Source organism: Cynoglossus semilaevis, chromosome 13, assembly GCF_000523025.1.
Source record: "Cynoglossus semilaevis isolate Cse_v1.0 chromosome 13, Cse_v1.0, whole genome shotgun sequence".
Classification (NCBI taxonomy): Eukaryota; Metazoa; Chordata; class Actinopteri; order Pleuronectiformes; family Cynoglossidae; genus Cynoglossus; species Cynoglossus semilaevis.
This window is the reverse complement of record NC_024319.1, coordinates 20083184-20107542: the sequence shown is the minus strand read 5'-3', so window position 1 is coordinate 20107542 and position 24359 is coordinate 20083184. Positions and strand designations below refer to the sequence as shown.

The following is a 24359-nucleotide window of genomic DNA, read 5'->3' as shown; positions in this document are numbered from 1 at the left end:
CTGTCTGCCGCCGCCCGGGAGTCATGAAAGAGCGGACACTGAGAAGGAGGAAGCAGCGGCCGGAGCTGAGCTCCAGCACCGCCGCCACACAACTGTTATTGTTATTACTACTGACGGAGGACAATGGTGACCGAGAATAAAGTTTCGTCTATAAATGAGCCGCTTGTAATGGATGTGCATTTTCACTTTTCTCTGTCCGGGGTTTTGTTCATGTCTAAACGGAGTTTTCTCTTCTTTTACCCGGACGTCTGTCCCGTAGAAAGTCATCTGTTTGTGGTGTAAATCTGGTGCACCGTCCCGCAGTGGCTCTTTAACGTTTTTACAACCGAACTCCGTGGAGGTGAAGATGGGGGCAAAGCAGAGCAGCAGCCCCCCGGCCGTTAGTGCAGCTGCTAACGGCAGGACCAGAGCTTATTCCGGCTCGGACCTGCCCACCAGCACGTCCGGTAGCAACGGCAGCAGCAGCCGAAGCTCTGCCGCCACCACCGCTGGGGTCAGCAGGTACCATAGCTACGGTGCGTCCGCAGCCTCTGGTGCCACCTCTGACACCAGTCACCGCATCTCAACCAGGGCCAGGTCTGTAGGAGGAGGCTCCGGGACCAGATCGAGGTCTGGTATCAACATTCCGAACAGCAGCGGAGCATACAGCTCCCCGGAGTCCGAGGGCAGCAGCCCGGAAGAGGCGACGGCAGCAGCGGCGGGGAGGAGGCGCTCAGGCGGAGAAGGTCCCCGGCTGCTGATAGGATCATTGCCTGCTCACCTCTCTCCTAATCTGTTTGGAGGTAAGAAGATAGAACTGTTTGTTTGTGTGGACATGACACAGATCACAGTCGGTGAACTGGAGTAACACTGAAGTATGGTGAAGTCTGAGTAAATAAAACAATATGATTCAAAAGCAAATAATCAAAAATAAATGCAACAAACTACTATCCACTATCCACAAGCGTAAATATTTTGTAAATTAAAACTTGTTGAAATTATTATTGTGTAACACCTAATAACATATACACCGCTGAGCACGTGTAATTAAAACATGATGCAATTAATCACTCTTTATAAAGAATATAGTATTTTATTTTGCACTTGTACAGACTAAATTGAGAAAGTATAAATAGGTATTTTATGTGTTTCTTTCATAGAGTTCTGTTGCAGATGCTGCAGTGTCAGTACATTGTGTCTGTAAATAACCAACTTGTTGAACAACTGAGTGTAATCTTGATCTACAACACATAGATGTACATTTTTCGTAATAATTAACATGTGGCCAATCCTGAAATTTTGAAAATACGTGGTCAAATAGTAACTAACTACATATATACATAATCCACAGGAAAACTGTACATTGGACACTAACTATATACCCACAAAACTAGTAAATCATTGATGCATTAAAGATATCGAGCTTTAACATTAAGCTAGACAATATTGAGTGTTAGGAAAAAGTAATCTCCCTATTATTATTCATGCCGTAACGAGACATGTTCTGTGAGGTTGCACAAGAGAGCTTTCTTTTTTCACATTTCTATTGTCATAGTAACAAAGTGATGATGCACAGGGGCCGGATTACAAGATATGAGGCCATGATGCTGTTCTAACCAAGCAATTTAAATTTAATTGGACACTGTAGAAAAATAGAAAAAATATGAGAAGAAAGTTGTTTCTGTTGAGCTAGAAATCTAGATATATAATAGTTCAGATGGTCTTTAAACGAGACCTCACCACTCTCTGTTTATCCACACATTCGTACATTAGCACATCGTCTAAAAAGCAGCTTTTACCGTTTTACGAAAGTGCACAACAATGCGAAAAATGACACATAAATTCATGTGATTCAACAACAACACTTCCCTCGCCATCCACTACATCAGTGTTGAAAAAAAAAAGTCAAAGTTATCATAAGTAGAAATGTGATTCAATGAAAATAACCTACCCTGTTTAAATCTTAGTGCACACTGGGTAATCTTTTCTGTGTCCAGCATAAAGATTCAAACTAGCCCAGGTTCTCCTGAGCTGGCCTCCTGTCAGTGTGAGGGAATGCTGCGGTCATTGCCTCCATCCTGTCATTGCCACTATCACACTAGAGCTTTCCCTAAAAGAAAATGCAGCCGTCTTACTGTGAGAGATAATAGCAGTGCAACCAAGGCTCAGTGCACCAACAGACAGAGGAGATAAGAAAGGACAGCTGGGAGATTCTGTGGTGTAGAAAGAGGAGCCAGACTCAGCCAGGACCAGGTTCAGCCTTATTGGTCAACCACAGATATTATTCTGCTGTGTCATCATTAAATTTCACTAATGCCATTGCACTGGAGCAACAACCAGCAGCGTCTGTGCCGTTCATCTCACCTGGTAATACTATCACAAATCAGCACCATAACAGCTGAGCATCTGTTTATTGATAATTATCTTCAGTCACATCTATGATAACCCTTTTTGATAACAAATGGTTAATTTGTTAAATAAAACACAGTGACAGAATGGGCTTCTGGGACGAAGCACTAACAGCCTTTTATTGTCGCAGTCATTAATAATGATGATAAAGGAGAGTGATCTCCAGACTAGCACACTGCTGCTGAAAACAATAACATTGGGTCTGACTGTGGAAGGTAAAAAAATGTCCCCAGGTCTGTGTGAGTCATCCATCAGCACAGTGTGGAGCTGGGTTTAGTGCAGGGAGTCAGTGCAGGTTAAATCTACCTTAATGGGATCATTCAGTGATGCTTAACCTGCTTCTCCTAATCTCTGCTGCTGAGTCTTTATTAGAATGCTGCAGCAGATGTTTGGCTTGCTTTGGTTTCTGAAGAGATTGGCGTTAAGACCTGCCTTGGTTCTCCCCAGCAGGACTATAATTACACTTGGTATAGACAACCCCAATTGTACTTACTCTCTCAGTCATGTTCTCTGAGTCATGAAAGGCTACTGATATATACCACATGCATAATCTTCAGCGGGTTGTAGCCCAAAAGGCTAATGCAAGAACATAGTTCCCGTTGGCATCAACAATATTCTCTCAGGTAGTTGACTGGAACAACACACTGTAACCAGCTGGAAACGTGCAAGTGGTTTAATACAGCTAATAAGTTTGCAAAAACTAGGTATGGTTTGATAACGCTTTTTCATGTATGATACCAATACTGCAACTCGGAGTATCTGCAGATACTGATAATAAATAACCTGATACCTTCTGTTCTCCTCCAACATGCCACAGGCTGCTGTTGCTAAGGCATCCCTAGTAAAAACATTGTTTTGAAAGTACAGATTCACATTAAAGTATTGAATATAATGTTGCTAGATCTAGGCTAGTTTAGGAAATATTATACCAAAATAACCAGGAGTCACCATTATTTTGTTACTCTATATAAATATTACCTCACTACCAACTAGGTCCATAAAGAGATGAAAGTTTTTTTTTTTTAAATAGCATCATAGAAACACGCTGCTGTTTGGTCCAGTGATTAAAATGCAGGTGTTACTCCGTGGTGAACAAGGCATTTATTTTTAGACAATCATTTTATGCCTTGGTCTGAACCAATACAAGGAGACTGACGGAGTCAGAACTGAGAGATAGCTTGTCATGTACAAACAGTCTTGGTGTGTGATTGCTCAGTTGTCTGTTTGGATTTCACATTATTATTGTTCACAGGCGAGTAATTGAACATTTCCACACTCAGTGTCACAGAAACTTGTTTGTACAGAAATCATTCTAGTTTTAGAACAGCTCTAGGAGATGAAGATGTATTAGTGTGGTTGTGTTCTCCAACTGCGTCCTCACTTCCCACACATTTTGCACCTTATTTCTTGTCATTTTATTCAAATAAGCAGAGAAGGAGATTGTGGGTCTGGCACCGGACCAGTTTCTATCACACTCTCTCTATCAGCCTGCTGCTGCTCTGGTAGCCAATCAGTCTGGCACGTCTAAAAAAAAATAGCTCAATGAGTGTCATTTTAATATTCTATAATTTACTAGTAAAAATGTCTAAAAAAAAGTTGGAATTTATTTCCAAAGAAAGAAAAAACACTCTAGCTAAGACCTAGCTAAAGATAATGTGCTAACAATGTTAACATCCCACACGTAGCACAAAATATAGGTCAAACTTAGTGTAAACCAGGGGTGCAAAACTCATAATTAAGTATAAATAACAATAAGTCCATATTTCCCCTTTGTTTTCATGCAGAGAAGTACAAGTATATTAGATATTTATTGATATTTATATAACCTATACAGAAAGATGTTCATTACATAGCAGCTTGTTAAATAATAATCTATGTTCTTTGAATTAAACTTTTGGATTACATGTTTCCTAGAATGAAAAGTTTTCTTTCATCATATGTCTTAAGTGGATGTGATTTATCTGAAGAGGACATAACCAGATTTTTAATGAATTATAGAAGCCCACATATTTTGTTAACATAATTATTGGACCGTTTGTTGTCTCAATTCGTGACCTGTGTCTTCTGTACTATAAAGTAATTTTCCTCCCCTGAAGTTATTGCAGCGTGATTCCCTCATTCGTCACACTTCTCTGCATGTGGGAGATTAAAAGCTATTAAATGATCAGTGAACTGGTCAGTGAAGTAATGATTCATAAATCCCATCAACTCCACAATGTGCTGATTCAGTGAACGGTGTGAACTCTGGGATTTTCTCCAACGCTCCAATCTGATGACCATCAGATAAGCTTATGAAGAATTACACTTGGCAGTATTTAAACTCTAGAAGGTTGTGGCCCGGAGACTGTTGTTTAGCTTTTCTTATTAAGAAAAAATTGAAAAGTCGCATTGGTTTCATGATAAGGCAGTAAGTAATGTCTAACTTGAGAAAGTAAGATTTTAAAAATAAATAAATAAGTAAATATGTAAGTGAGTATCAATGTGTAACCACTATGGCACAACCAAACAGACAACCCACTATAGGATATACTGTATATATATATATATGTGTGTGTGTGTGTGTGTTACCAGCGTCTCCCTGGTAACAGCCGTAAAGGTTTATGGCTCTTCCTCTTTAACTCTTCCTGTTTTTGAAACAATTGCCTGTGGGTAAAACTGTACCTGGTAAGTATAGTAAGTCTAATAAGATTTTTGTGTAAATGAAAATAGTTATCTAAAAAGATAAACATTTTAAATGTCTTAAAAATGTCTTTTTTTTAGGTGTTTTTGGAAACTGGGAACTTCACAATTATTGTCAAAATTTATTTTGCACCTTAGATTTTTAGTTTTTTTTTTCATGTGATTACTGTAAAGAAAGTGGGCAGATTCCTAGAGTTAGCAACTCAACACCAGCAGACACTAGAAATCGTCCAATAATAAAACCCCCACTGACATCAAAAAGCCACCTTCCTAGCAACGTAGCTGCCTTTTTCTAAAATCCTTTTAAGGAATAAAAGGAATGTTTTATCAGTACGGTAAAGAGTTGACTCTAGTTTTGTTAGATGTTTCCAGCAAACTCATGCAATTGACTAGTAATAAAATTGTGCTTGATCCTTTTTTTTCCTCACAGGCTTCAAGTGTCCTGTCTGCTCCAAGTTTGTGCCCTCGGATGAGATGGACCTTCATCTGGTTTTGTGTCTAACCAAACCCAGAGTGACATATAATGGTAGGACTAATGTCGTCTCTTTATTTCATCATTGTTGAAGTCTTTGTCACAACTTCAAGCTTTTCTTACTGGAAATCCAACCAGTAAAGCCAACCATAAATAGCTTTACACCGGGGTTAGGGTTTGTAATTAAGTAGTTAAAACAACCTGAATTTTAACCTGTATATCTTGTTCTTAGGCTCACAGTTGGTTGCTGGTCTGTTTTTTTAAAACCAAAAATGGATATACTGACTCCCAAACTAGTGCCAGTAATGGGAATACCGATGCTAAAATAAAGAGCGTTACTAACAGTGTTCATTTTTTCAGGAAACCTGTAGTCTAACTAATTAATATTTCCATCGTTACAATGTTGTCACCTACAATTAAATTGGGGCTTGTTATAAACTAAAACTGTTGTAACTGGACTCCGCCACAGGAGGGACGAGACAACTGCATACTTGATGCAACAATTGATGATTGGCCAAGGCAGAAAAGCTTTCTTGATAAGCCAATCAGAGGCAGTGTTTACACCAAATCATGCATGCACACAGCCAGCTCACACACCTAACTTAGCGGCTGAGGTAAGTGGCTGCGATGGCCAGTCTGGAGAGGTTGAAGACCCTTTCAGAAACCTATTAGTATAGTATGTTGGTTTTGATTAAAAGTTGACATACAAAAAATGTATATATTCTAACCATAAAAAAGGACATGGCTACATGATTTAGGGCAAATGAGTGCATTTTTATTCATTTTTGAACAACTTTTTTTTAAAGACTTTTTTTATGAATTTATTAGTATAGTATGTTGCTTTTGATCAATGGTGAATGTACTAAAAAAGATTTTTAACCATTAGTAATTGCTACACCATTAGTTCATTACGACATATTTTAAGGCAAATGAGTGCATTTTTTATTAATTTCTGAGAAACTTTTATTTTTGAAAACTCTTTCAGGAAGTTTTTAGTTTAGTATGTTGCGCTTGATCAGTGGTAAACATATTGAAAAAGTTTATTTTTCATGGCGTTCCATGGTCAATGAGTGCAGCGATCATAGTGGTACCTTCAATATACAATACCAAGTCATCAGCAAACACCATCATAACAAGCAGTGTCTACATTTTATGAGTGGAATTGTACCTGTTAGTCAGTTATTAACTGAAGACATTCAGTATATACTGTACACTGTGATCATTTCACTCACGACTACATAACAGCGTCAGCTGTCGCTGATAAAAAAAGAAAGGTGAAAAATCTCAGACCTCCACACTAGCCGCGGTTAGAGACCTACAGTGGTCTGCAGCTGTCACGTTTTGCCACACCACAGCTCTTGCGTTGTCTCTGACCTCGTTTCTCATTTTGAAGCTGTTGCTGCCACTGCGTGTGGAACTGACCGATCACGCTGTCACAGTCAGGCTGTAAATTCCAGTAAACAGCGTCAACAGAGAGAGCAGAGGTCAATCTGCTGCCGCTGCAGCTCTTTCCGTCTGAGCTGAATGCTGTCTGATCTCGTCTGTATCTTTTAAACACATAGGTTCAAAGGTCAGTAGGGCCACGTTAAGAATTCTTACAGTTCAAGGAAACAAAGCCATTTTGAATCATTTGAAAATAGACCCTTTTGCAATACCTAATGCTCTTAGCTTTGCAGTCTTGCATTGTTTTTGTATCTTTTGTGTTATTTAAGAGTCTGTTTCTGTTGTAGTTCCTGTTTTTCAATTCCTCTTTCATACTGTTTCTTGTAACTGCTAGTGAGCTAGTTTTTTATTCTAGATTTTCCATTTAAATGTCGATTATCTTCTTGGTAATTTCAGCTGGCCATGAGCTATTCTTAAGTCACCTTTTGACTTTTTGTCAATTTGGAATTTCATGATCAATCTGTCATTTCCAGCTCAGTTTAAACTCGTTTAAACTGGCAATTATCGCTCAGCTATAGCAATAGCTTCTGTTAAATCATGAATGTCCTACAACATGCAATGGCATAACAATATCAAATTATATATATGGACAGGAAGTTAAACTCTCTTTAAGATCACTGCTACAAAATGAAAGTATTTGCTGTGTGTGCATTTCTAGAGTCTTGTGAGACCCTGCTCATAACAGACTTGTTTTGACTGGAACCTAGAGCTAAGGTGTTATTAGAGAAATGTCAAACTGTCTGGAAGCTGTTTCAGACATATATTTATATTTCTATACCATAAAGTCGAGTCATCCGAACGCATCTGGTGTCATGCTCTTGGATTTCCTGTCTTAAGTACCCAGACATATAACGGCAGTGTCTGTTTGAAGACATTTTAGTTAATACTTTTTTTGCATTCAAATATTCTTAATATAAGGAAGAAAATAAAACTGGCTGTATGCAATTTCTTGCTTGGTGTCCACAGTGCAGCACTAAAACATACAAAGATTGCACACATAACCAGCATAAGCGTAACGATTGTGGCTACAACATGTGTAGCAGCATGTGAAAAGACATTGAAAAATGACAAACTGAATACAACCAGTCTGTGGTGCAGTTCACTGTTAGGGAGTTCAAAAATAACTCAGAGAAAGGGTTACTAACTATGAGGAAAAAGGCAGAAAATGACTGTTGAAATCACAGTGAGAAACTTGTAGTTGAGCTAAGTACAAAGGTTGTAATGAGCTGAGATGGCTGCAGCATGGTAACTATGAGAGCAGAAAATGAGCCACAAGTAATAGGAAATGAATAGTATAGAATAGAATGTTTATGTTCATCTGCAGTGTGTTACCTTTAAGAGTGGTTTCCTGCCAATGTCCATCTAACCTAACATAAACATTTGGCCTGTTTCCCAGGACTTCATGTAGCATTAAAACTGTTCGCTCAAGAGCTTCGAAGAATTAAGTTCAGAGGTGGTGCTCAAGTCCCTTCACATTCATCTCAATAAGTCACTGTTACTATCAGTTGTGTGCATTGATGGAGAACAGTGCTTTCTGCCCAGTAGAACTAAGTTTTTCAGTTAGGTACACATAAATGGAATTAAACCCTTGTTTGTGCCCAGTATCGGTCTGTCTGACACTGTCTGCCTGTATAATAAATATGAGATGGATACTGTCATCTACAGCAGTGTTAGCGTGTGGCTTTTCCAAGCCCTTCTCTGTATGTGGGCTAATCCACTGTTACATAAGGCCGGGCCTAATGACCTCTGCCTGTTTGGCTGCAGGTGATGGGTTTAATGGTGCACATGATGATGACCCAGTGCAGTGCAAGGAGTGGGAAAGATGGATAATAGTGCTTGCATCTGCAGTACACACACAGACACACACATTTACATCATCAAGGATGCAAAGCATCTGATATTCATAGAAGACAGTTTAGATTTGAAATCTGGAATCTTGGAATATGTTGTGTTTCATTTAAAGTTTTAACCATTCACAGTGGAGGTTTATATTCTCCGCTGCTCAAAAGGAACAAAATACTGGATTTTTTTTAGACCAACGGAATTTTGCTGGCCAGTCAATGGTATCATTTAATTGACTCATCCAGGAACTGCCATTCTTTTGCCACATAAAGCCGGTCAGGTTTGGCAGGAATTAGAACCCAAGACCAACTAGACCAGCGTAGGGTCTGCTAATGAATTAGAGAATTCTATAACAATAACTGACAAAGCAACCAACGTTGACCATCCTGAACAATGTTTCCTAACCTTGACACATGCCTTAGAGAAAACCCCTGGCTCACAACCAAACAAAATGATCACAACAGTATATAAAACTTACATGTTACCTACTTAATTTACTTACTTACTGTAATGTGGTCCTGTTTAGCTGAACACTATGCTAATATACTCACAGAAGTTCAAGATTAACACATGATGATTCTTCTGGATGTTATCTATTTTTATAGCCATCTGCTGCCACCTAGTGGAAGTGTATTTAATTATTTTGTGTGTCATTGTGATATTAGTATTGGTCACAATTAACTATTAATTATCATGTCAATATAAGTATTGTCAATAAATTGACTGTCATAATTGCTTTAATGATTGACAAGATGCCATTAAATTCACAGACTAATTAGTGTCATATTTGAGTACAGCATCATTTTACATTACAAGTAAAGTACAAGCACATATATAAGCACATTGTTGTGTCACATCATAATTGCCTAAAATAACTCACTTTACCATGAATTTATTTGCTTAGTTTATTATATTATATACAACAAATCATGTCACTGTTGACAAGACAGCAAATGCAGGACATTCTTCTTTATTAAAATTGATTCACTACAACCATGAATTGGTGTATTGTGATTTGAGGTAACATAATGTGATGTGACATTTTGGCTGTCTTACAGAGGATGTCCTCACCAAGGACACAGGAGAGTGTGCGATCTGCCTGGAGGAGCTGGAACAGGGAGACACCATCGCTCGTCTGCCCTGCCTCTGCATTTATCATAAAAGGTAAAAAAGCTGGTCTTCTGTTTCAGGCATAAAAATAGTGCTATGTTCTGGGTTTTTTTTTAAAGGTTTTCCTTCACCATTAATAATTTGGTCCTTATGGAGATTTTATCCAACGGCGTTAAAATAAATAAGCTGCGGCTTTATTTACTGTAAGCATTAAGGTTTATTGATAGTGTTGTTTAGGAGCCTGTGTAGGTTCCTCTTTGTATAACTAGACGTTACCACACAGATGCAGACGACAGTCTCACAGAAGAAGAAGTCCCAAATGAAAGGGAAGTTGCAAAAAATACATTTCCCTCTTTGGGGTTAAAAACATTTACATAAATATAAAATATTTTTGGATAAATGAGTCACTGCCAAATGCATACATTTTAATGTAGAATGATTCATGAAAGACCAAATAAACAAGGGGAGAAAAGATAAAGAAGGCACGCTGTAGAAGAGGTTGAAGATAACCCCCCCTCGTCCCCCCCAGATTTATGCTCTCCCAAGGTTATTACAATAGCTTGGCACTCCACTGTCGAGTGCACAGGGTTATGGTAAGGATTCATACTTAATGACCTACATGTGTTGCAGCTGCATCGACGAGTGGTTCGAAGTGAACAGATCGTGTCCAGAGCATCCGTCAGATTGAAGCTTCTTGCACAGGTGAGGTGTTCTTCCTGATCCGGATAAGCTTTTAAAAAGCCTTCTAACACATCTCTTGCGGGCGTTGAATGGCAGGTACCCCTCAGTGACTGATCTGCCATATCACGTGTGGATCCAGAGAGACTGTTGGACACTGTAACCACTGTGATCGTGTTGTACCATGGCGTGCCAAATGTCGAGTCATTTCAACAATCTTCAGGGATTTTGATTTTATGTTTTAGTTGTACATCCATCTTCCTGGACATCAACCTGGACCGGCTGATTTCCAGCTCAGATCTGCAGCAAAGTTGCACATGACACTTTCTCCCAAGGTCACGAAGGGCAGCTGTCAGCAGATTCATTCCAGGACACTGGAGGAGGTGGACAGTGGCCTGGGAGTGGTGGAGAGGAGTCCCAGACTTTGGTCCTGCAGCATCCATCAGTGCCTTGTCGTAGTGGGGATCAGCCATGAGGGGGCAGCACATATAAGTCCATACTGCTTATATCTTTACCACTAGCTCATCATTGTGACTTTTTACCCCCCCAGGAGACACAAGCCAGACACAAAGTCAGCATCAGCACTGAGGACATGTTCAGCACTGAGGCTGTCACTGCCGTGACAACGGTGCCAACAAACACACTATGGACACTGTGTAGTAACTTCTTCAGTGGTGTTCTTCAGTTGCTAAAACTTTCCTGTACCCTCTACGTATGGCAGCGTATTCTCCTCACTGTGACACTTTGACAATTTTGGTCAATTCTTTTTAAACGATCTCTTGAGAGCACGGTCAGTGTCTAATGTCAAGGTAGAACAGACATGCACAAGGGGTCAAAAAGCATCAGCTCCAGAATCTTGAGGCAGAGAAAGGGAAGCTGGATAATCAAGGTCATGATCTAAGAAGCTCTTGACAAGAAATCCCAGGATACAACGCTGTGTTTGGATTCACAGGCTGTCTCTGAAAAAGTTAAAATGTTGTTATAACGGGACAGTCTCGCCTACGGGGAAAAAAAGCATTTTGACTAAAATATTACAAAATGTGCGCAGCCTTACAGTTTTAAAGAAATCAGAAATATGCATGTTTCAGCAACCATGGGGGGCACCCCTACCCCAACCCCCAGATACCAGCTGTGCTAACTTGCTAAATAACACTAGAGTTATTTCCTCCTTATACTGACAGAGAAGATCTGAGGTAGAGTGGGGTTTAGAGTGCCCTCTGCTGGTCCAATCAGAAGCTTTTAAATTGATATTTTACATTAGAGGGGAAGAAAATGAAAAAAATATCTTTTAATAATAATACAATAGATTTAGTTTCATGAAAGTTGATTTTTGTCTTGGCTGCTTTGGTTCCATTCATATGATTATAGACTAGTTGGCTTCATCTGTATCTTGTCAGTTTGGAGACTAGACCTGAAGACCTGTACTGTGTCTGAAGAACAGTGTACAGAACAGTAATCAATAGGAAACTTAACCATCTGATATTATCAACACTTATAGAGCATTGAAGCCTCAAATATGTGAAACTCTTTAACCACCAACCTAATTTTTCTGACTGATCATTATTTTTATACTGAAAACAAAAAAGCTGCTTTATTGTTTTCCTTATATACATTTTCAAAGCAGTCATATGTGATTTTCCCCCAATGATGTTTCCACTCAAGTATGTTGGAAAACAAGCTTCAGCTCGTGATCCTTTCAACTTCACTTCTATTAATGGTTGTTTTGTTTCTTTTAGAGTCACAGTTATGGAAGCAAGAAAAAAAAATTAAGCTTACTTTCACTTTTACTTCCCGACTGACAATGTTGAGATGAATGTACGTGAGGTCCCTCAGCTCAGAGACATGTGTGTACAGGCTTGTCTTTGTCTAACCAGGCGACAGAGCCAGGGGTTTTCCAGGTCACTTCCTCTTAAACTGAAGAGGAGGAGTTAATCAGTCACTAAATCCCCAATCCACTCCTCAGAGGCCACTCACATCACAGCAGATTTCTGGTTACTATCAACCAGGAGCAATCACACAATGTTTTTTTTTTGTTTGTTTGTTTTTAAAGTGCTCCACAAATGGTCCATCTCTAGTTTAGGTCTTAATGGCATCTCAATGCTCTGAGTTTGAGTTTTACAGTAACAGCCTTTTGCCTGTTAAAGCCACAGGTTAATCAATGTCTAAAATCAACATTTAACCTTTTATTAAAGATAGGAAGAGTGATCAAGGGAAGCAGAAAAGCATCAACCAGAACAGGGCTTGCAACAGAATTCACTTCAAATACCTAAAATTGCACCTGAAAAATCTTACAACCGGTGCTTTTATTGTTACTGTGAAATACAAAGGTTAGTTTGTTCAGGTTTTAGGTAAAACAAATTTCCGGCTGAGCTTCTGTAGAATACAGGGTTCTCCAAAACATTTTGTCTTTTAAATATTACAGAATCAGAAGTGCATTGGAATCAGTGTACAGTAAATTTCATAGGCTGCTGATAAAAATATTACAAACAATGCGACACCTTGTTACACCACAGGGGGTTGCTACAGAGTCATGCATGTCTCAATGGTAGCAGTCATATTGACTATGCAGTACATACCGAGGGGTTTTAGTGACTAATAATTCCTCCTATTAAAACAGTCCATAAAACACAGTTTTACTTATTAGTGAATACTTAGTATACTTCATATGCTTTATTCAAATGCTTTGCTAACATTTGATCTGTGCCAGTTTTTGTTTTCCCAGTACAATTCATTAGTGAAGTCATGCAGAGCAAAGTGAAATTTCAAACATCTTGGTGACAGTTGTAGAAAAGAGTCTTAGGTAGGGAAGATAAAAGCGCTCAGGTTTTATAAATCTTTCATTTCTCTGTTGACAGATAGAGAGCTCTCTTCATTCTCATCTCCTGCATCTTCTACCATCATATTAAGCATCATCTGTGCATCACATCTATTAAGTGCCAGTGTGAACACGCCCCCCCCCACCACAGTTTGTCAGTTGGGGCCATCTGTTTTAGACAATACTTTCATTTTGAAACCATATCATAGCAGATCTCACTGCCATCTTGTAAACCCTTCCTTAACTGCAAACTAATCTCTTGCATTCTCAAATTTGGTAACGTTTCCTGTTGAATGTGGGCTTACTGTAAGACTTAAATGAATACACTGTGATATTTGCCGTAACTGTTGAAGAACAATTTACTGGCATCGTCAGACTGAACAATGGCATGTTTCCATCTAAGGATGTGGACAAACTGGTTTCTGTGCAACAGGATGTGAACGGTGACATTTGAACATGTTGGAGTTGATCAAACTAACAGCAGTTGCACAAGTGTTTGTTTTGACTACAGCGAACATGACAAACATGTCCTTCACCTGTTTCGTTTATATTTACTTCTAACGTGAATGGCGCAAAAAGCAGTGAATACGAAAATGTTGGTATCTTTTGACAGCTATTTGTAAATTGTTAGCAATTTTCTTTCTGTCTTCTTTATGAAAATGTGATAATATATTGCCGCAGTATCCCTTTAAATATTATATATAACTTTAAGGAACAGTTGCTTCTGTTTAGCCATAGTACGACAGAGAAAAGGAGAAAATGAACCACTGGTTGGATCACTAGAGGCTGACGATGGCACAAAATAATTTGTCCCTGTAGAGAATAGTGAACCATTCAAGTAAAAAAAAAAACCTGTGTTCAAATCCAATTCACAGATTTCACACAACGTACTGGAGCTGCTTCACATTGACATTTCATACAGAACTTCAGTTTAAAGCCAAAGTGTATAATAACAATAAAACAACAGAGTGGCCATCACTTCACTTGACCCACACGCAGCAATGGCTTTTGCTGACACACGTCCACTTTTTGGTCCAGACAGGTTTGTTTGACCAACAAAGGGTCAAGAGAAAGCTGGTTTTGGTTTGTGACTCGCTAAATGTGGCCTACAATTTGGGAACCTGGATATCAGGGGTTGTTTATTGGACCTAGTGACCAAGTTTGCCAACTGAAAATTTGGAATGTTAGAACTGTAAATATGAGTTTAATGATGATTGAATGTTTGCACAGTGGGTTGAAGGAAATGAGATTGATGGTTGAATTTAAAGCCTTTGACATTTTTTGTTTTTAGTTGGTGACAATACTGTTCTACTACAAGCCTCATGTGAAATACTATAGAATCAACCAAGCACTTTTGAATAGCTTTTATAATTTATTTTATAGCCCTGTTCTGAGCCCCAACAAGCATTACCTTATATGGCAAAAAACAGAATGTGTGCAGTTGTAGTACTGTATGTAACTACAGATAATCACATTGTATACTCAAATATTTATTTATGTAAAAATTGTATGTACAGAAAAACACAATAGAGAGTAAATCATTTGGATACTGATCATTTTTGGTTGAGCTACTGCATTTTTATTTCATGTAACTGTGTTTGAAGCTAATACAACATTTTTAAATAAAATATTTGGATCAGCTTCTGTTGCACATATACAAATGTTTGCAGATACACATTGAGTAAGGAAAGAAGGTTACATTACCAGAAGTTAATAACACTTTGCTAACCCCATAAATAGTTGAAATTTAGAGGGTTTTTTCACCATCTCACTTGCAGGGCCAAATCAGTTAAACGTGTTGAAACAAGGAAGGAAAGGACAGTGAACTCCCTGTCATTGTGACACAGCACACCACTGCACACAACCAAATGTTAACCCATCACCACAGTCAGCAGGGGGCAGCTTTCAGTGCCCGGGGAGCAGTGTGTGGGGACGGTGCCATGCTCAGAGCACCTCAGTGGTAACTTGGCATTTGGTGGACTCAAACCTGAAGCCTTCTGGACCCAAGTCCGCTTCACCACTTAGCCACCACTGCCCCAAACAAAACCACAATACTATCATATGTAATTGTCAAATAATTAATGAAGGTCATGTTCACAGTAATTACACTATGACTGTGTTTTTTTAAAAGATATCAGACCTTGAGAAAGAAGTCATCGGCCTGTTTACTTCCTGTTTACCAACACTTCCTTTTTCACAACTGTTGGTGTCGGCCAATACAGGACAGGCTCAACCAACTAAATGCAAACTAACAGCCATAAAATAGTGTAGCCTTGCCATCTGTATTTACAGAAATGGGTAATACTATAAACAGGAAAGACACAGTACTATGCTGATACAATTAGTACTTTCTCCACTATGACTCCAGTCAGTGGAAACGTAGCCGTTCCTCTGACACAAACTTGTTCTCTTCCTCCTCACAAAGTTGGTTACCCTTCACACTGTGGGAATACAAAAAGTAAACACAAGGTACGATTTATTGATTTGACTTTTACAACGTTTATAACAATTTACATATATATGAACATATATTGAACATTTCCTTTTCCTCAGCAGGGGGTGCTCTGACTGCAAAAATAATAATAATAAGGTAAAAATAATAATAATAAGGTAAAAATAATATTTTTTTCCTCAGCAGGGGGCGCTCTGACTGCGGCTCAATAAGGTAAAAATAATATTTTTTACATTTGACTAAACTGTCCTACCAAAGAAGTGAACGTTGTAACATAAAAATGTTAAAACAGCACCATATCTCACCATATCTCCTGGAGTGCAGTGTTGTGAGCGAGTGCCTCGGCGAGGTCTTTGATCCCACTCACTGTGAACTGGTTGCTGATTAACCTGCAGACAAACACACAAGGCTCCCGAGTGTCAGACAGCCCCCGCCTGCTCCCATCAGACATCAAGTGAGTAAAATCACATTCTGAGAGTTCATACCAGAGGTGTCTTAAACCAGTGTCTGCTTTGACTAGTTCAGCCCAGTGTGGAGCACAATCATCTGTCATCTCATTCTGCACCAACCTACAACAGCACAGACATTAGAGAGAACACCACACTTCATACAGAACAGAACAGAACAGAACATCAGTTAGATCTAGCTAGGTGAAGTTCTACCAGAATATCCTGAGGACGCTGTTCTCTTTCAGGGCTTCTGCCAGAAATTTCCCACCTACAGATGTGATGCCATTGGCTGAGAGACTGGAACAAAGACATGTGACTTTACTGTCTGTTTACCTCAATGTGTTTTCTCTGTAGTTTGCAGGGTTCCTAACCTGAGGTTGGTTAGATTTGGATGGTTCCTCAAAGCTTCTGCAAAGGCTTTTGCGCCCTCATCCCCAATGGTGTTTCCCCACATCCTAAACAAAAAAGATTCAGTTCACATTTATTATTACAAAGAGGTACCATTGTGGTCATGCAAATACATCACATCAAATTTCAACAAACTTCTTACACAGTCCAGAAGTAGGCTCTAGACTTGCATACATTTTCTTCAAGATGTTTCACCTCATAAACAAAAGGATGAAAGCCAAAACTTTAGTCATGTCTAAGCCCACTTCCAACCTGCTATGATGTAAGTTAAATGACTGAAGGACATGCAGGAAGCTATTCATCTTTACTTATCAATTCTCTAATGTCAGGAGGTCAGTGACCAAAATTAAATCAAGAAGAATGCACAAAACAGATGCACAGAAACTATCTATGCTAGCAGAGAAACATTAAGTAATTAAAGTGAAACAGCCTGTAGGAATGTTAATTGCTAGTTGTATGCACAAGAATACTTTTTTTAAACATATACAGAGTATTAAAATTAATAAGGTAATCACAAAGAAAGTATGCTTTTAGCAGCAAAAAAGAATTGAAGAGATTTTTCTTATTAAGAGGGATGTCCACTAATAGATTTTTGCCAAATAACTAATGTACACAATAAAGTCTGTTTGTTTGCAAATGATACCACATTGTTAACATTAAGACATGTTTTCCAAACTTAACAACCAGAGTTCATACAATATGCTTCTTGAAACACAATTAGATTTACATTATATAAAAGACAAAACCACCTACCTAACTGTAAAACTATTTTTTAATTGTGTAATTTATTATGGGAATTTTGTCAGGGTTCTTCGTGTATCTCTTAGTCAATGGTGTAAAATATATATATTCCTTAGTTTTATTTCTCACCCGACATCAAATATAGATGCACTTTTCTGAATGGCAGCAGCCAGGTACCTCCCACCAACACCAGTGATCTTGTTTTTACCAATCCTGGTGAAAGGGATAAATTCAGATCAGAACACTTAATAACCATAGCCACATTTTAGTCACTAATATTTATTTCTCTACATTAGAAACGTACTTGACAATTCTCAACTTTGGGCACTCTTCAATGATCTGAGCAACAAGCTTTGCTCCGATGTCTGTGATTTGGTTGTTGTAGAGACTGAGAATGTTGACAAAAAAGATGGTTAGAGGTTGGGTCACGAAGGTTTGTGACTTTTTAAATATGGGTCCCCAGAAAAAAAAGTTTGGGAAACACTGGGCTAGATGACCCCAAAGACCTCCAGTCCACCAGTCCACTCTCCCCTTATTTATTTACTTAAAGAGAATGTAATTTATTCAATTTTATTGTTTTCTTCAAAAGTGAGGGTTACTTACCCCAAAACTTCCACAACTTTGTATTTGCACAGCTCCTCTCTTAGCACCTCGATGCTACTGTCTGACAGAAGATTGACAGACAATCTGATTTAAAAAAAAAGGTCTTCAGATCATTGAGTTACAATCTACGGAGGTTACTGGAATGATGCAGTACAGATCATTTTTGTCTCTTACCTCACCACGGTCAGCTTACAAAAAGAAGGCTTCAGTTGCTTCACTCCATAGTCACTGATGTTGTTGTTGTCCATGTCCAGCCCCAAGCGCTTCTGACAGTGTTGCATCACAAAATTGATGGCCGTGCAGTCGCCAGAGTAGATGTTGCAGTAGCCTAGTTTGATTAAGTTTGCTGTGATGCATTTGGCCGTCATATAAGCAATGTCATGGCTCCCAGTTTCAAAGACGCACCTTACAATCCACAGAAAATTAGGCAACACATGGACTTTGTTGCCTTCATCGCTGTGGTAATGTGGTAGACCATGCAGGTGGGACTTCACACTAGTAGACAAGTAGGATTTAAGCAGGGTCCGTTTTTTCTTGAGGAGCACAGGAGATACTAGATGTTCCATAAGGCCAGTGTGAGCTTTGGACAGAAGTCCACACAGGAAGAGGTTGGTGAACTGAAGGTGGTCATTGGTCGCAAATGGATTTTTTTCACTCTGGTTTGAGGAGTCATTAAGACATAAGTTAAACAGTTGACAGGATTGTTCCTTCTTTCTGCTGCACTCTGTGAAGAACTTCAAAATGGAGTTTGCTGAAGACTGATCATCCAACAGAAGAAAAAAAGCTGCCAAGAAGGACTGAAGAGTAACATGGAGAAACTCAAAGTTTGCAGAACCTCCATTGGCATCAAACTCACTCACAGGTTTGAGAAACCCCAGAGTTAGGTCCTCCTCTGTGAGACCGCAGGCAGTGATCTCCTCCTGGTTACAAATAAAGCTCCCTCTCTCCAGACCTTGAAAAGCAAGCTTGGCAAATGAAAAAAGAGACTTTAGGCTAGCTTTGAACGTCTCTGTGGAACATCTGGTGTTTTTTTTTAGCAACGATGAGGCAGTTGAAGTCGAGTGACTAAAGAATGACTCAGACAGCAGAAGAAAGATACCAGTCAGGGTAATGGACGTCTCTGGCAGATGGAAGCTATCATGCATGGTGTGCAGGTGCCTGAACGTCCTGAAGACAATCCAGCAGAAGAGTGGGGTTGAGCAAAGGCCACAGAGATGAGGACTAGCATACAGCTGAAGTGCCACCTGCTCTCTGTGCTCCCGCTCCTTGAAGTGCAGATTAATGTAGGTTTTCAGATGAGATGGGGAAAACCCTCGTAGAGCAACCTTCTTTCTGATCACTTTGCTCTGAATTTCGATTCCTGTTCGAGCTGTCAAGATCTTCTGGGAGTTTTTGAGTAGTTTCCCGCAGAGTAAACTGATCAGCAGTTGGAGGGGATGAGCCTCATGATCTGGAGATACCACCTCAGGGACATTCAGCAGGTCCAGATCCTCCTGGATCTCATCATAGCCATCAAATGTAAAGAGAATCTTTTCAGGGAAGCGCAGAATGTACTCAAATACCTCATCATCTGGATCATAATCTGGGTGGCAGTTGTATTTAAACAAAAGGTCTCTGAGGGAGATCTGCTCTGATTCCTTAAAAATGCTAAACATCCTGCAGCGGAACTTAAAGCAGAAGATAGCATCTGTGTGCAGTGCTTTTTGGGACCAGAGGTTCTGGAGCTTCTGCAGAAGGATAGACTTTCCCACACCAGCGTCTCCCATCACGTAGATGATTTCCCCCTGAGGATTAAAGACTGCATGGTCTCCAAGAAGCTGATCCAGACTCTCTACAAATCCTAGGCTTTCGTTGGAGTTGTTCAACAGTTCCATCAGGGTGTCAGTGTACAGATCCTCCAGATGGGTCTCCTCTTTCTGCCCATAGGACATAATGAAGGAAGTGTCACGGCTCATTTCAAGTCTCAGCTTTGCACAGTACCTGCTGACTAAAGAGTAGAATATGTTAATTAGTAAAAATCGAATGAGCAGAACCGGTCTCAGAAATCACAAATGGCCAGGTAAAACGAGAAAGGAAAAACGAAACGAAAAAGTAACTGGGAGGTTTTAGATGAAGAATCTGCCACTTTATGTATGTATTAACATATAACTATATTAACATTAAAATTAACATTGTGACATTAACAACAACTCTATGCCTCATTTCAAATTGCACAAGCTTGTTTTATAAAGTTGATAATGTAACTACTAGCTATTTTTCCAATTTCATTTGGTTTAAATTTGTCATATTTTGGCTTATTTTTAGCCATCTAAAACTAATTTATAGTTTCACTTTTTGATGCAACACTCGACAAAGCATGAATAAAATAAGTTACTTACATGAATAAACACAATCTACAAATTATAAAATTTGTTCAATTTGTGTATGGTACTTCCTCCTTTTCCAAACAGGAAATCAGTTCACATTTACAGTATAAGACAGTGGTACAAACAGTGGTTTGCTACATCTGTCCAATGTATTGGCAATAAATAAAAAAGTAATAGAGTAGTAGTAGTAGAGTAGTAGTAACAAATAATAGAGTAGTGTGACCCTAATACTCACTGGGATCAGTGTTTACAACTTTCATCACTGACACGTCATTGCTTGGGTGAAAGTTGATCTCCTTCAGCCATGGCTGCAGGTCTATGTAAGCATCTCCTACTTTATATATGATAAAGAGGAAGTATTCACAGACCTCTTCCCCTTTGCACTGGACAAACTCCAGAATTTTACGCACCTGAAAAAAAAAAGATATAGATACACACAAATCATTTTACAGTTAAACCATCTATGTGGCATATTTGGTGCCAGTTTTCCAACCTGGGCTGTCTTGGTGGTAGTCCTCTGTACAATCTCAACATCTTCTTCACAGAAGAAGCCACAGGCCAGCAGGTTGTCCAGGATACACTGAATGCTCCTCACCTTGGACACCAGCATCTCTCTGTGGCACGTGAGCAGGTATAAACATTTGACCTTTTTGGCCTGGTCCATGTTGACTGCTGAAGAGTCACAACTGAGGAATAGAACAGAAGTTTTAATTATTAATTATGAGTTAATATTTACAATGTCCACTAAATCTAATCATACATGTTCTTTGTACTGGGGGAGAAAATCAGATCAGTGAAAACCCACACATGAATGGGAAAATAAACTGTATACTTTGTGACTATCAGTTACCATCAGCGATCTACCGGTGAGCTGGAAGGCAAGAATCATTATTTACTTTTGTAATATTTGACATTCACAAAAAACAAACAAAAAAAAAAAACAAACAAACTTTAAATTGTCACAAAATCCTGATGGTCATTTTTCCTGACTCAGTGCCGATGTTGAAACTTGTTCAATAGGAACCTGTAGGGGGCAGTAACTGCATCAGGGGTTGGCTGATACCTTAGTGCAGCAGTGTCGAACTCATTTCCACCAGGGGGCCACATCATCAATACAGTTCCTAAATGTTAGACTATATAGATCAGGGGTCCCCGATACCTGGTCTGCGGACCAGTACCAGTCCATAGGTCTTTTAGTACTGGGCCACTTTGGAACACAGTGAAAAAAATGTACTTCATTTTTACTAATTTACTTCATTCAAAGAAAATCCAGTCAAATCCATTTACTGTCTTTATTTAAAGATAATCTGGTAATAACAGGTAACAGGTGGTACCCGCTGAAAAAAGGTTGGGGACCGCTGGTATAGATGTTACTACTCAATTCCAGACTAATACATGTTTCTGCAATTGATTATTATTTATTCAAGTTCCAAATTTTGTTCATTGTTGTGTAATAAATAATTTCTCAGGTTAAGAAACTCTGCTGCATGAACTTTACTGAATGTCTTTTAAGCTCCTGCGGGCCACACAAAACTGCTTGGCGGGCCGCATTTGGCCCCCGGGCCTTGAGTTTGACACATATGGCTTAGTGATTGTGGTTTGTTCCCTGTAACATAGTCGAAATCATTTGCAACCCCATTGTATGCTTGTTTATTTTGTTGCATAAAACGATCTTTTGTTTTTCAAATAGACTGATATCACTGTTTTGAATTAAAGCACAACTGTTCAACAAAATAATGGACTTCACCACTGTATATTTAATAATATAGTGCCACGGTTATACATGCGTTTGTACGTGTTCTATCAACATATGTTAACAAAATTCCCATTGCGTCACGTTTGTGTACTCATCCCTTTTATGGAGAATTATCAGCTTCTGTTCTAATAAAACCTCACATAATCAGACAAATAAATCATTGCTGACACACTACATGACACACCTTAACATTAACACACCGACGCAATAGCTTTGTTTGTTTAAATAAGACGAGCTCAACTGCAAAGTTTTTAACGATAGCATTGAGGACAACGGCTGCGTTATGTCAATGTTTAAATAGGCAACTGATACAAAATGTTAACATAACACTAAACTCACCATTGTGTAGAGGGAGGTTTGACTTAACTCCACAAGCCCAGTGTGTGTAAAGACACAGGAATCTGTTGTAGGAAGTGAAACTGTTGAACATAGACGACCACGTCATTTCTCCTTTCATAACCCTTGTTGCGTTCAAGTGCCGCGAACATTGGAAAATGCTTCGATGTTTTTTTGTTTGTTTGTTTGTTTGTTTTTGTGAAAATATGTTAACGGAAGGGGTAATGCCAGGTGTGGACTCAAGTCACATCATACATTTGATGACTTTTAACCACGGCAGGAGTGGGCCCCTTTTTCAGTCCTGGAGTTTCATGCCCAAACCCGGCCCACTTTGCTATGGAGTATACAGTATATATATATATACACACACTTGACGCAGTAGGTGGCAGTGATGTTCCTTAATGCAGAGTTCTAGGTTGGCTTAAGCGGAAAAGAAGAAAAGACGACAGGATATTTTGCGACTGTGATTCGTGGAGAAGTCACGACTGAGTTCGAACGGGGGATGATAGTGGGAGTACGTGGGGTCGGCTGCGGCATCTCACAAACGGTGCAGATCTTGGGATAGATGGACAAATCACAACGTTTGTATAACGTAAATAGGAATACATTGTAAGATCCTTATTTCCGGTTGCGGATCCGGCGCATGAGACGTGAGTGTTAGCCGTTTGGGTTTCCAGCGGGCGTTCAAGTCACAGAAACTGGACACGGTGGCTATATGTGATTGATTGAAATGGTAGGTGTTTGAAAACAATTGTCGGTTGTATTTTGTTTGAAATGGTAGTCGTTCGGTCGAGACCGTCAGTGTAATTTACGATAACATGCGCTTCTCGGCAGCTAACGTTAGCTTTGGTCAGAAGTTAAAATGATTCGCAGTTAGTTTTTCGTCCTAAATAATGGACATAGAGTTGTGGTGGTAAATAAGAAATTGGCCTTTCACAAGAGTTTGAGCTGGGCTCCCTCTTGAGAATATGAAATGAACTTGCAAAGTTCTGTACAGAAACCCATCCTACTGCAGGGCCACGAACGGTCCATCACTCAGATCAAGTACAACGGAAGATATTTTCCGTCTCTAAAGATCCAGTGAGTGACACGAAATGATTGCGCTTAACAAGTGCCACCAATGACTATAGTATAGTATAGTAGTATTAGTTTGATGTAAAGATATGGAATGTCCATGTGGAGCTACAAATGGCAACACGACTCTGCTAGTCGAGTAGCAGAGTAATCTTGTGCTAGTTTTGAGTTGCAGTTGTGTTACAAACATAAGGCCATATGCTGTAGTAGTGTGTATGATATTAAAAGGATAAAATTATCATGAAAAGGAGACACGACTAAGGCCAGTAGAATTTATTTATTTTGATTCAGATTAAAAGCAAAGTAGTGCAACATGGATGTCTTCCTGAAGTTATTGGTGGCGGCCATAATGTAGAGCAAACCAATAATTTGTGAAGCAAAGCTATGATTGCATTGGAGAGTTTTAATATTTACCTTCAACAGTGTCTCCCCACACAGGTGGCCAACGTGTGGTACGACTCGGTACCTACAACGGACACACGGGAGCTGTGCGGTGCGTTGACTGTGACTGTATCCTTTATTTAGTTCGGTATGCTGCTGTGTCTTCACCAGGGAAGTTGATATCACTAATAATTAGCGACGTGAAGGCCCTAACATTTCCTGAGTAATCCTGAGTCAGAAAATGTAACCAACGTGAAGGTGAACCCAAACAATAAAAGCAATAAACAAGGGAAGACTGGTATACTGCAACAATGTTATGGCATTAAAGGTAATGTTATCATGCAACAGCACAGTGTTGTGAAACCA

General features: G+C 39.3%; 2 protein-coding genes across 7 annotated transcripts; one reads left to right on the top strand and one right to left on the bottom strand.

Annotated features, from left to right (window-relative positions):
- Positions 1-6: 6 nt before the first annotated feature.
- znrf2b (zinc and ring finger 2b) lies at positions 7-15068 on the top strand. 3 transcript variants are annotated; one of them, XM_025061362.1, is made up of 5 exons: positions 7-782; positions 5498-5593; positions 9883-9988; positions 10565-10636; positions 10858-14341. In XM_025061362.1, the coding sequence occupies exons 1-4, from the start codon at positions 347-349 to the stop codon at positions 10620-10622; spliced, it is 696 nt and encodes a 231-aa protein (XP_024917130.1). In that variant the 5' UTR covers positions 7-346; the 3' UTR covers positions 10623-10636; positions 10858-14341. The 3 variants fall into 3 exon arrangements, with proteins under 3 accessions (XP_024917130.1, XP_008322362.1, XP_024917129.1); XM_008324140.3 differs by having other exon boundaries at positions 10712-14341; XM_025061361.1 differs by having other exon boundaries at positions 10565-15068.
- On the bottom strand, positions 14987-22699 carry nod1 (nucleotide-binding oligomerization domain containing 1). Of its 4 annotated transcripts, XM_008324145.3 has the most exons (12): positions 22542-22697; positions 20940-21132; positions 20682-20856; positions 18255-20067; positions 18081-18164; positions 17782-17865; positions 17607-17690; positions 16700-16783; positions 16542-16625; positions 16365-16448; positions 16185-16268; positions 14987-15868 (listed from the first exon to the last, which is right to left on the bottom strand). In XM_008324145.3, the coding sequence occupies exons 2-12, from the start codon at positions 21108-21110 to the stop codon at positions 15796-15798; spliced, it is 2820 nt and encodes a 939-aa protein (XP_008322367.1). In that variant the 5' UTR covers positions 21111-21132; positions 22542-22697; the 3' UTR covers positions 14987-15795. The 4 variants fall into 4 exon arrangements, 3 of the variants coding, with proteins under 3 accessions (XP_008322367.1, XP_024917128.1, XP_008322370.1); XM_025061360.1 differs by lacking the exons at positions 17607-17690; positions 17782-17865 and having other exon boundaries at positions 22542-22698; XR_003051460.1 differs by lacking the exons at positions 14987-15868; positions 16542-16625 and having other exon boundaries at positions 16212-16268; positions 16662-16783; positions 22542-22699.
- Positions 22700-24359: the final 1660 nt, after the last annotated feature.